Source organism: Gossypium hirsutum, unplaced genomic scaffold (assembly GCF_007990345.1).
Source record: "Gossypium hirsutum isolate 1008001.06 unplaced genomic scaffold, Gossypium_hirsutum_v2.1 scaffold_1191, whole genome shotgun sequence".
Lineage (NCBI taxonomy): Eukaryota > Viridiplantae > Streptophyta > Magnoliopsida > Malvales > Malvaceae > Gossypium > Gossypium hirsutum.
Window position 1 is genome coordinate 1 of NW_024403491.1, and position 11,446 is coordinate 11,446.

Consider the following 11,446-nt stretch of genomic DNA (forward strand, 5'->3'; position numbering starts at 1 on the left):
TATGAAAGAACGATACCCAAACCTATCTACCGGTAAGATTTTCGGGGACGAAAATTTCTTAAGTGGGGGAGAGTTGTGACAGCCCTAAAGTGACCCTAGTCGGAAAGCGGTTTCGGGACCGCTAAATCGAGTCACCAAATTATTTGAATATGATAATTATTGTCTAAAATATGTGAATATGAAATGTGTGAAAGTTTTAAGCTTCGATTTAGTTAATTGCATGTGAATTTAGTTAATAGGAATTATGTGTGACACTTTTGAAATGTGATAGGTTAATCTATAAGGATCTATTAGTGCATATAATCAAAAGGGTGGACTTGCATGTCAATTTCCCCACTTAATTAGTAGTGGTCGGCCATGACAATGAGGGTGGACAAAATGTTATGGGTAAAACATGTCATAAACATGTTGTGTTAATGCTTTATGTTAGAAATAATAAAATAAAAGGGTTAGTAATAAAATAAGGGGATGAAGGGTGATGAAAACAAAGAAAAGAAAAATGTTCATCCTTTAACATTTGACCAAAATAAGAAAAGAAGGAGAAAGTGAAGGTTGCCATGCATTCTAGGCTAAGTATGTTGATTTTTCCATGATTCATGCATATTTTTTGTTGTTTTTATTCTACTAGATGGTTTAAATCTTTGCTTGTTGGTGATTTGCATGTGTTTTTTGGTTGTGTTTGATGTTGTGATGAGGCATGAAGATGAGTTAAGTTTCGGCTAAGTGGATTTGTGATGTAATTTGCATGTAAATGAAGCTTGTATGATACATATGATGGTGGATTGATGACTCTGGATTTTCTTTTAGCATTTTTGAGTTAGACATTAAGTTCTTTGTTTAACCCATGACCAAATTGAAATGGTATGGTGTCTTGATGCATTCGCCATGTAGGAAGTAGAAGAAAATATGGTTGTTGTTCATGTTATTTGGATGAAAATGGTAGTAAGGTGAAGTGCAAATGTTAGTATTTAATTACTAGTGTATATATGTGTGTTAGCCGAGTTTTGAACTTGAAACAAATGTATGTAGTCAAACAAGTAACCATATTTGTAGGAAGTATTAAGCATATAATTGGCCTCAACATAGACATGCATATTCGCCACATGAGGTAGATTGGTGTTGCATGTATTCGGTTAGAGGCAAGCACATTGATGCTTTATCTTGACTTAGATAATCGGCTCAAGGAGAATTTGTTAAAGTGCTTAGTTAATTGATATTAGGTTAATGATGTGTGTATTCGGTCATAAAGGTGCACATGAGGAGATGTTAGATTAATTGTATTAAATTGCTCAATGTGATTAAAATGCGTATGACCATTTTGTATTGAGCTAAAGGTGGCCATATGACCTATCAAACTTCTTGTCATATTCGGCCATAAGCTAGCATAATGAGACTTTAATAAGTTAAATTTGTTTGAATTAGCTCAAGAGCTTAGAGGACCAAGTTGGATAAGGGAAAGGAAAAAGTGATCGAATAGCCGCTGAAATCGTTCGACAACATCCGAGGTAAGTTTTTGAGTAATGGATCTTAGATTATGATTCGATTAGATCATGTTTTAAGTAAATCAAAATCATGCTCTTTGTATGTAACTAATGAGCCGAAAATGATAATGCTGATAAGTGACTTGTGTTTGAATTCTAGTATGAAAATGAAATATAGATGTGTCATGATGTATTGATATGTGCATGGATATTCGGATGTAACCGGGCTAAGTCCCGAAGCATTTGTGCTAGTGACCAATTCCGGGCTAGTCCCGAAGGCAATTTGCGAGTTACTATAACCGGGCTAAGTCCGAAGGCATTTATGCGAGTTACTATACCGGCTAAGTCCCGAAGGCATTTGAGCAAGTAGCTATATCCGGCTAAATTCCGAAGGTACTGGTTGGGAATGAGCGATCTTGCTGTAATAATTTCAATTAATACGCTCGTAAAATCCCAACGATGAGGTGCGTTTCGTATATGCATTGGAGTAGTTGATTCCTTTTAAATATTATTCGCTCAGACAATTAATGAGCTTCGGCCTTTGGTTAAGTTGATCCCTTATGTGTGAATATAAGGGTTGGAAATGTGAAGTAGACTGATTTTTGAGAATATGTTATATGAATTATCCGTTAGTTATATGAATGCTATACATCAGTTTTGCCTAATTCATTGCTCAAAACTTACTAAGCATTAAATGCTTACTCCATTCTTTGAATCTTTGTTTTATAGATTTGGTTCGTCAGCTATCGGACTCGGGATTGTCGAAGTCGAAGTCGTCCACACTATCAAAGCCTTTTGGTACACTTTTGGTTGAACTCTGAAAATGGCATGTATAGGACTACCCTTTTTGTTGTTGGTTATGTACCATTTGGTTTTGTATAAATTTGGATAGCCATGCGAAAATGGCTTATATATACTTTGAGCATAGCATTATAATCATTTGTATGTTGTTCATTGAGAGGTATGGAAATGTTTGGTAACGATTAGCCATTGGAATGGTTAATCATGATCATTTTGGTGCTTTGTATGACAATTCTAGTTGATTCATGGAAAACCATGAAATAGGTAAAGTTTACCTAAAAACAGATGTTGACAGCAGCAGTGGTGTGGATTTGAAAAATCGTTAAAAATAGTAGGAATGGAATTAAATAGTGAATAAATTATGTAATCTAACCTTGATGAATCTATTTTCATATGAAAGTAACGAAACGATCATAAGAGCCGTATTTTATGAGATGTTTAAGTTTTCGTGAAACAGGCCAGAGCAATTTCTGGATCCCCTGTTCCGACTTTGGAAATTCACTATAAATTAACCAGAGATAATTAGAAGTCATGCCCTATATGTACAGATTCCTTTTCGAGTCTAGTTTCTTTAGAAACAAACGGCATAAGTATTGAAGCCCTGTACAAGGAGATATATAAGTCGTAATGCATGCAGGTCAGAGCAGTCGAACCCTGAAACAGGGGAGACTTTAACTAATAAACTGTACTAATTGGCTTGACCAAAAATTCTAGAAAACAATTTGTATATGGGTATATGAGTCTAGTTTCAGGTAAAATTTACGAAACTGGTTTTCGAGTTTTGGAACTCAAGATATGATTTTCAAGGTAACAGTGACGCAGTTAGCCAGCTTGTCTGGAAATTTTTAAAATGGACTGTGAAATAAATGAAATAAGTCCGTAAATACCTCGTGTTCGACTCCGTCAACGGTCTTGGGTACGGGGTGTTACATACTACCTCTTATGAGGCCTTGTATGGCCAACCTCCACTATTGCACTCTCGTTACTTAGTAGACAGAAGTTTTACAAGAAAGGGAGGCAGCCTTGAAGATGTTCAAATTTTACCTACATAGAGCCAAGGATAGAATGAAAACATATGGTTAACAAGAAGAGGAGCGAGAGGGAGTTTTAATAGGAGATATATTGTTTTTTAAAATTACACCATATTGACAACATATAGTTAAGAGAAGGGGAAATCAAAAGCTTGCTACCAAGGCTTTTGGTCCCTATCTAGTGGTGGCTAAGTGGGTAAGGTGGCTTATAGGTTGCAGTTGCTTGAGGGTTCAAGGGTGTATCCTACTTTTCACGTGTCCTAGTTGAAGAAGCATGTAGGGAGAGGGTCATGCCAAGCTAATTTGGCTGTTGTGTTTCTGATGATGTAATGGTTAAAGAACATTTAGCAATTTTGGACAAACATCTAGGAAAATGTGGTCATCGAGCTATCACTAAAGTGATGGTGTAGTGAACCAATTCCTTTTCTGAAGATGCAACTTAGGAGAGTCTCATGATCTGAAACAACAATTCCCTTCTTTTAATCTTGGAGATCAAGGATTTTGTTAACAAGGGAAGACTTGTTATGGTTTGAATAGTTTGTTGTGGTAAATGGTGTCGTATATGTTCTTGTGCAGTTGTTTAGTAATACGGTGTGTTTTACTTTTGTTATTTGTAATGATCTATAACAACTTTTAATTATTTGATTGTGATAAATAGGTGGGAACAATTATTTGATTTCTCAAGAAAACTGCAACCAAAACTCTCTTCTCTCTTTCTTTTCTTTCTCTCTCGTTCTCCTTATTTTTCTTTTTGTAACCTATGTTGAGATTTAAGTTTTGATGAATTTGTACAAAATGGTGCAATTTCCTATATCTAGCGGAATGAGACTAGATAAATCATTGGAAAGTAGCAGTAACTTGGTGAGATTTCTCAAGCTAAAAATCCCTTTCGAGATTGAACCAAATAGGCTATTGTAAAATAGATCAATTGCCTCAAGATCTTGGCATTGACAAAGAGAGAAAGAGAAGCGGAAAAAGGAAAGAAAAAAAATAGAAAAAGAAAGGAAAAAAATAAATATGAAAGAAAAAAATAGATTAAAAATAAAAAATGACTTGGCGTGTTTTAATTAGGTAACAGGTGTTAATTTTTATTGAATAACGAAACATAGTTTAAGTACCACTCCTCACAAAAAATAGTGTAAGTATCAACTTGAGAAAATATGCATAGTTTAGATATCAATTTGTGAGTTAAATTTATTTAATATATTGAAGATAGAATTTTTGAACTATATAAACGAATATCTTATTATTTATTAAATATAAATTACTTTTTGTTGTGCTAACCTACTTCATCAATGATTAAATATTAAGTTTAAAATTCACTTTCACTTTTTTCTACTAAATCTATTATATATAGATAAAGCAGTCAATTTATTTATACCAAATTTGTGTGATTTTCCTTTGAAAACCTTGAAAAAAGAGTCTTAAGGATACAAAGTGTCCACTTGACTTCATCATTCCGTAGGTATGAAGCTTTTATTTGATTGGATTTTAAGATAAGATTTCGCATAAATAATCTAATTTTTTGCAGTAATTTCCTTCTAGAGAAGAATAAAAATTCAAATTAACGTGGACGATATTTTTAGATCAGTTACTTTTTGAAAGATTTAAAAAGTTACAAGACTTCCATTGATAATGATAAAGACTTTATATTGCAACTGCTCAAAATAATCGACTAAGAGAATAGCTAATCTAAAAAAAAACCACCTTAGGAATCCTAATCATCGTGGCTATATATTTTCACTCCATTTACTGATAGCCTGCATAACTGCTTGTTTCACCATCTGAGCATCTATGCCTTCAGCATTACTTTGGTTCTGAGAATCAAACAATTCAGCATTACGAAGAAACTCAAAATCAAAATTGCATTTGCATTCAATCAATGGAAATTCCATTAGCTTTATAGAATATCCAAGTAAGACAGATACAAAACTAGTTAGTATCATTCATTATAGTGACAGTACAATAAAGGGGAAAAAAATTCCAAAAATGTGTGGTTAAAACTTAAAACCCATTTGCCATTCAAGAAGTTCCTTCTTTCATGGTCGTCGATAGTTGATTTTTAAAAAAACCTTTTTAATTAAAGAACATAAAATCAGAAAGCCGACGGAAGAGAATGAAAATGTATAGGCCTATAAACAAGACAACACATCTATGAAATAACTGTGGGTGTGAAAATAAAACAGTGAGTTACATTCCAAAAAATAATATACAAGTACTCATGCGAATCCTATCAAAATTGCATTATAAATTTTTAACAATTAAAATATAATTTTATCATATATTAATTTATGATTTCATTATTTTTAAAAAAATTAAATTAAAATCTTTTCTTTTAAGAGAGTAAAAATACAATTTATGTATATAAATTTTTTATTTTATCATTTATAAAAAGGTTAAAAACTAAATTTTCATTGGGGTTGGCCCCTGCTGCAAGTATGATCTATGTTGATTGAATCACAAGTGGTGTAATAAATAATTAGTGTTTAGTTTCTAATTGACATCAATATCCTTAGTTTTTAATAAACACCGATCTCAAAGATCAATCACTAGAAAAGTTTTATATTTATATGTATGTATGCAAGTATGTATTCAAGTATGTATTCTTACTTCTCCTCCAATGGCTTCAAGCTGGAAATTCTCTTGGCAAGAAACCCTAGCGTCGAGCACGTCAAGGCCAAGCTCTTCAAAGGTTTCCAATATGGAAACAAGCAAACCAGGGCAATTCTTTTCCAAAAACACATTAATAAGGAAACCTTTCTCTAGGGCTTCCACAGCAACTTGCTGAAAACCAAATAAAAAACTTAAAATCAATTTAAATTTTTATTTATTTTTTGAAAGAAAATCAATATAAAATTAGAGGCTGCCCTTTTGGGTTTTTTACTTGCTTCCTAATTAGAAAACAAATGTAGCAGTTAAAATGTATATGTCAAAAAGGAAATAATAGATGAATAGATTCACCATAGGCAGAGGATTCTGGGAATTTGAAATTCCTGAAGTTCCAGTTTCTTGGTTCAGCACTTCCATCTTTTCTTTCAACTCTTCTATGTATCTCGATGCGTCCACAATGATTGAGGTTTTATTTACCTGCAAGAAAACAAATACAAAATGAAACTAAATCACTCATGCCATCCACTCTATTAACCTCATGGACTATAATATGATGGAATTTTTCGATTCAGCATACACTTTTAACTAATATAACATCACAAGAAACTCAATCACTCAATAGTGTGATCGTTAAGATAGAATAGAAATGAAAAGAAAACAAAGCAGGAAGTGAAAAGGTAGGATTATCATCCATAAAGTTAAAAAGAGTTGTAGGCCAAATTACAGCAGTAGAATTGACAACAGAGCGAAGGCGTTGCAGTTTCCGATAGACAGATGCTTTCTTTCGATCTCTGGAAGACATGATTTCTGGCTTTAATATTTAGAATATCAACTTTATCTGTCAAAAACCCTTGACCCTTTCTTTTTCACTGCAAGGATTAATTTGCAAGGGTATTTAAAGAAGTAACATAATATAGTTGTTTGTTTCCTCCATGAGGAGGAGCTCCATTCCCCCCACTTCAACCCAATTTACTGATTTGACCTCCTTCATTTACAAGGATAGAAGTACTGTTAGATATCATCCATGGTGTTCAAGCACAGAGGTTAGCTGCTTAGGGATTTCATAAAATGTATACGTTATTTATAATCTTCAAATCCTTGAAATAAAAGTTATCACGGGCTTAAACATACGAACTCATATTAATATCATTCAAGCACAGAGTCTAATTAGTCTTCATAGTGCTTTGTGACTTTATAAAATGTATAGACTATTCATCACCTCTCAATCCTTAAAATAGACGATACCACTTAAGTACATTTGAATTCATTTCCTTCAAACTATTGCAATCACAGGGATACTAACTAAATTAGAACTCTGCTAGTGAAACCAAAACTTCTTTGATTCTCAATAAAAATGAAAATATAAAAAGTCAAATCATTTTGATAATTACTTAGTTTTATGCTAAAGTAGTAAATTTAATTGATTTACTCATAATCATAGTCATAATCATAGTAATGTTGAAAGTAACTTTCATTTTAGTTACAAACTTAGTTAAGTTAATTGTTTTCTGTTAATTAATGAGACTTTGATTTAATGATAAAGTTGAGTTTACCATGACTTTAAAATTTCAAATTCAGGTCTTACACTATAGCAGAACTGACTTTTAGCGGCGTTTTTTAGGCCTTTAGCGTCGCTTTTAAGCGCCATTAAAACTATTTGCGACGTTTTTACAAGCGCCGCAAAAAACGTCTCTATAGGTGCTGCTAAATTTTGCGGTGTTTATTTGAAAAAAATAAAAATATAAAAATTTTCTATTAAAATTCATTATCAAATTAAAATAAAATAAAAATATAGAATCAAAACTAAAATAAATAATAAAAATTAGATTAAATATAAATATAGAATCAAAATAATAAAGCACCAAACTTATATACTGCCCACCATTATAAGTCACTAAAAGCAAGAAAAACAAAATGACTTAATTCATGGAATTCACGAATGTTAACATTAGACATGAGTTTAAAACTTTGCCTTCGGAAGGATGTTCAAAACCAGAATCCACAATAGATCAAAGCAGCTCCAGTTTTAGCAGAAAGTTTCTGAATCCCGAACTGTGAATTCCAACATACCCCCTACACCACATAAAAAGAACATTGCTTTACACTAAAACTAGCAGATTATATTAGAACATTGTTTACCTTAAAAATATGTATAAATTAAAATCAACTAAGGCTAAAATACATTAATTTATTAATGATTTTCAAAAAATTATTAAAATATTTAAACAAATAATATTATTATAAATTTAACACGCAGAAGAACAAGAATACAAATTAATTATATATATATTTGACAATTATTCATACTGGTTGTATTTTACATGCCAATAAAAAGCAATAAAAAGCAACGCTTTACCCTAAAAGACTAGCGTTGAATCATGGTATCTGAAAAAACTTAAAGAAATAGAAATGATTGTAAAGAAGCAGTGAATAAGAACATTACATACTATGAATTTATATTCAATGCACTCTCTGTAAATGGTTATCAACATGGAAATGAAAGGATCCTTATATGAAACAAATGGTAAATTTTGAATTTGGCAATTGAATCTTCATATCCTTATATGAAGTTTGGTCGGCAAATGAAAATGAAAGAAAACTAAAGCAACATGGTTCCAAAGGTAGAAAGTTATCTAAGTTAATGTCTTCGTGCACACATTTGTCTAAACCAATAGCTCTACCATGCTTTTATACTTAGGAAGACTCAATTAAGGACTACCACAAATGATGAATGCTAAGTAGAGAACCACAAAATAAAAAAACAAGGTAATTAAAAAATGTAATAGTTAAACTCAAGTATGTTATTCAAGTAATAAAAAAAAGATTCAGGTTTAATTATGAGCCCGGGAAGTGAGCTGAAGTACTTTACCACTACAATCAATGAAATCTCTTCAGCCTGGTGTGAACTCAGTAAGCCTACAGTAGCAACAAAAAGGTACCTACTTCTATGGTCTTAAAGTTAAAAGAAAAACAAAAACCAATTCCATAATTTCATTCTATGGCATGAAAATAATCAAAAGCAAGTTCAATTTTACATCAGGCATCCTTGGTCTGCCTAACAATATAGTCAGATTCACATCTAGATTATTAAATGATTATTCAGTTTCATACCAAGAAATTTAAAGAGTTTAAAAGTAAATCTAAGTTTCATGGTGTAAAAAAACTTAGTATATCACAGTTAGCAATCGAAAGAAATACAAAATTGGAATTTGGAATGATACCCTTCAAGGTCAATACTCAAAGCTTCTCAGCTGACATAAGAAACAGAAAGCATAAATACTAGGGTCCAAAATTGAACTGAGCTTAAAAACTAATCAACATCCAATAAATTGAAACCAGAACACCCAGAGTAGCAAAAACAGCTGCAGGATTCTTTTAAATATTAGCACTAGAAACAAATTTGCACCAACATTCAAAGAGGTAATAATCCACAACTTCAATTTACAGCATTCAATCCACAACTTCAATTTACAGCATTCAAACACTTCAATTTGCAGCACTTTAACACTTCAATTTACAGCATTAAAACACTTCAATTTGCAGCACTTAAACATTTCAATTAACAATATTTATAGCACTTCAATTTGCAACATTTAAGCACTTCAATTTACAGCATTCAAACACTTCAATTTGCGGCACTTTAACATTTCAATTAACAACATTTAAACACTTCAATTTGCAGCACTTTAACACTCAATTTACAGCATTAAAACACTTCAATTTGCAGCACTTTAACATTTCAATTAACAACATTTAAACATCTCAATTTCCAGCAACTAAACACTTCAATTTGCAGTACTTAAACACTCCAATTTATAGCACTCTAACACTTCAATTTGCAGCACTTTAACAGTTCAATTTACAGCATTTAAACACTTCAATTTGCAGCACTTTAACATCTCAATTAACAACATTTATACACCTCAAGTACTGCGAAATGGAATAGCTTTGTCCTTTTTCCCCTTTTTTTATTACTATTAGTAATCACTAGAGGACTGGTGGTAGCATAGCAATATTAGTTTTTTTTATAAATAAACAAATAAATAAGATCATAATGTTTTGTATAACTTAAGATCAAAGAAATGTTTATGGCGTATACCTGAACTTTGCATCATTCTTAGGAATTGAAGGTAGCCTAGTCAGCCTTCTGGTAGAAACACTTCCTCCAAGATTTAAATGATAATGATATATCTTATTATCACTAATGCCTACAGCCAGACACAAAATTGACTTTATTAAATACATAACGAAGAATTTAATAGAAGGGACACACACACACACACACATATTAACATCTCAATTAACAACATTTATACACCTCAATTAACATCTCAATTTCCAGCAACTAAACACTTCATTAGTGATGCACTAGCAGGTTAATTAGAGCCTGAAATTTACTTCAAACATTTTACTTTAGAAATTGAGGGTAGTAAGCAATTTATTAAAAAATTTAAAAAAAGTTATATAAGATTTTTATTATAAAATATTTAATAAAAAGATAAAATTACAAATAATTATAATTAAAATTAAATGAATATAATGAAACTTAACCAAACCAAAAGATATTGATTCATTGAAGTTATCAAAACCTAAATTGATATCCACAAATTTATCATTCTCTTCTCATTTCAGCTAAACTTCGTACATAAACCACATGTCATTATGGAGGTGAAGTTAATAGTTAAACAATGAAGGTAATCATTTTAACTAAAATCTTGGTTCACCTCTCTGACTTGTGCAATCAATAAACATTTCTAATGAATTTGAAATTAATGAAAAAAGAATATATAAATCAAATGCAATTCAAGCAGTGAAATTTGAAGTACCTTTTTTACTCCTTTCAGCAAACATATTTCTCCCAGTAAAAACTGCTATAGGGAACGAAAGAATTATTTGGCTAATGATGCCTTTATTCCATATGGTGATAGAAGTCACATAGATCAACACCTCAAGCAAGCCGTATGCAAAACGTAAACTCTCATACATCAAGATTTCAACAGCATCTTGTTCAGTAGCCTTTTCCTGATGATGGAGAAAACACTTATATTAGTTAACTGCTGAAATCCCATATTCAGTTCTACTACTGGAAACTTACAAAGAGCCTATTCAATCACCTCTAAAATGTCAAAGCTAAATAAATATATCATCAGTTCCTACTGTTTGTGGAGGAAAAGAATTTCAAACCATGAACTAATGAAAGCAGCTAATTTCAACAGCTTAACAACAAATGTACCCTTTTCCTATACCGATATGAATAGTTCTCTCATAGGCAATTCATCAAACATAAGGAGAGTAAACTTTAGATTCTTTACCATACGCAATCCAACACAAAAAAAAATTCCTATAATTCTATAATCTCAATTGAATCCATAGAGAAACCCAAGAAACGGCTGGAACAACACATTGCGGCAGATTTTAAAGAGCACCTCAAAGAAAGAAAGAAAAAAGTCGATGGCATAGAAAATAAAATAAAGAAAACCCATTAACAGGAAAACGTGAATGCGACTGATACCTTGAATTAGA

General features: G+C 31.7%; 1 protein-coding gene across 1 annotated transcript; it reads right to left on the minus strand.

Annotated features, from left to right (window-relative positions):
- Window positions 1-4,871: 4,871 nt before the first annotated feature.
- On the minus strand, window positions 4,872-10,988 carry LOC107896810 (transcription factor SCREAM2). Its single transcript, XM_041110577.1, has 6 exons — window positions 10,750-10,988; window positions 10,023-10,131; window positions 6,648-7,996; window positions 6,275-6,400; window positions 5,924-6,097; window positions 4,872-5,130 (listed from the first exon to the last, which is right to left on the minus strand). Exons 3-6 carry the CDS (start codon window positions 6,723-6,725, stop codon window positions 5,044-5,046), a joined length of 465 nt encoding a protein of 154 aa, XP_040966511.1. The 5' UTR covers window positions 6,726-7,996; window positions 10,023-10,131; window positions 10,750-10,988; the 3' UTR covers window positions 4,872-5,043.
- Window positions 10,989-11,446: the final 458 nt, after the last annotated feature.

What these genes read in the sequence shown, in the direction of transcription:
- LOC107896810 (XM_041110577.1), bottom strand. Translation starts at nt 6,725, where the DNA reads ATGTCTTCCAGAGATCGAAAGAAAGCATCTGTCTATCGGAAACTGCAA. An exon ending in CTGTTGTCAATTCTACTGCT is followed by an intron (nt 6,401 to 6,647) that starts GTAATTTGGCCT and finishes GTTTTCTTGCAG; the next exon opens with GTAAATAAAACCTCAATCAT. An exon ending in TTGAAGCCATTGGAGGAGAA is followed by an intron (nt 5,131 to 5,923) that starts GTAAGAATACAT and finishes TTTGATTCTCAG; the next exon opens with AACCAAAGTAATGCTGAAGG.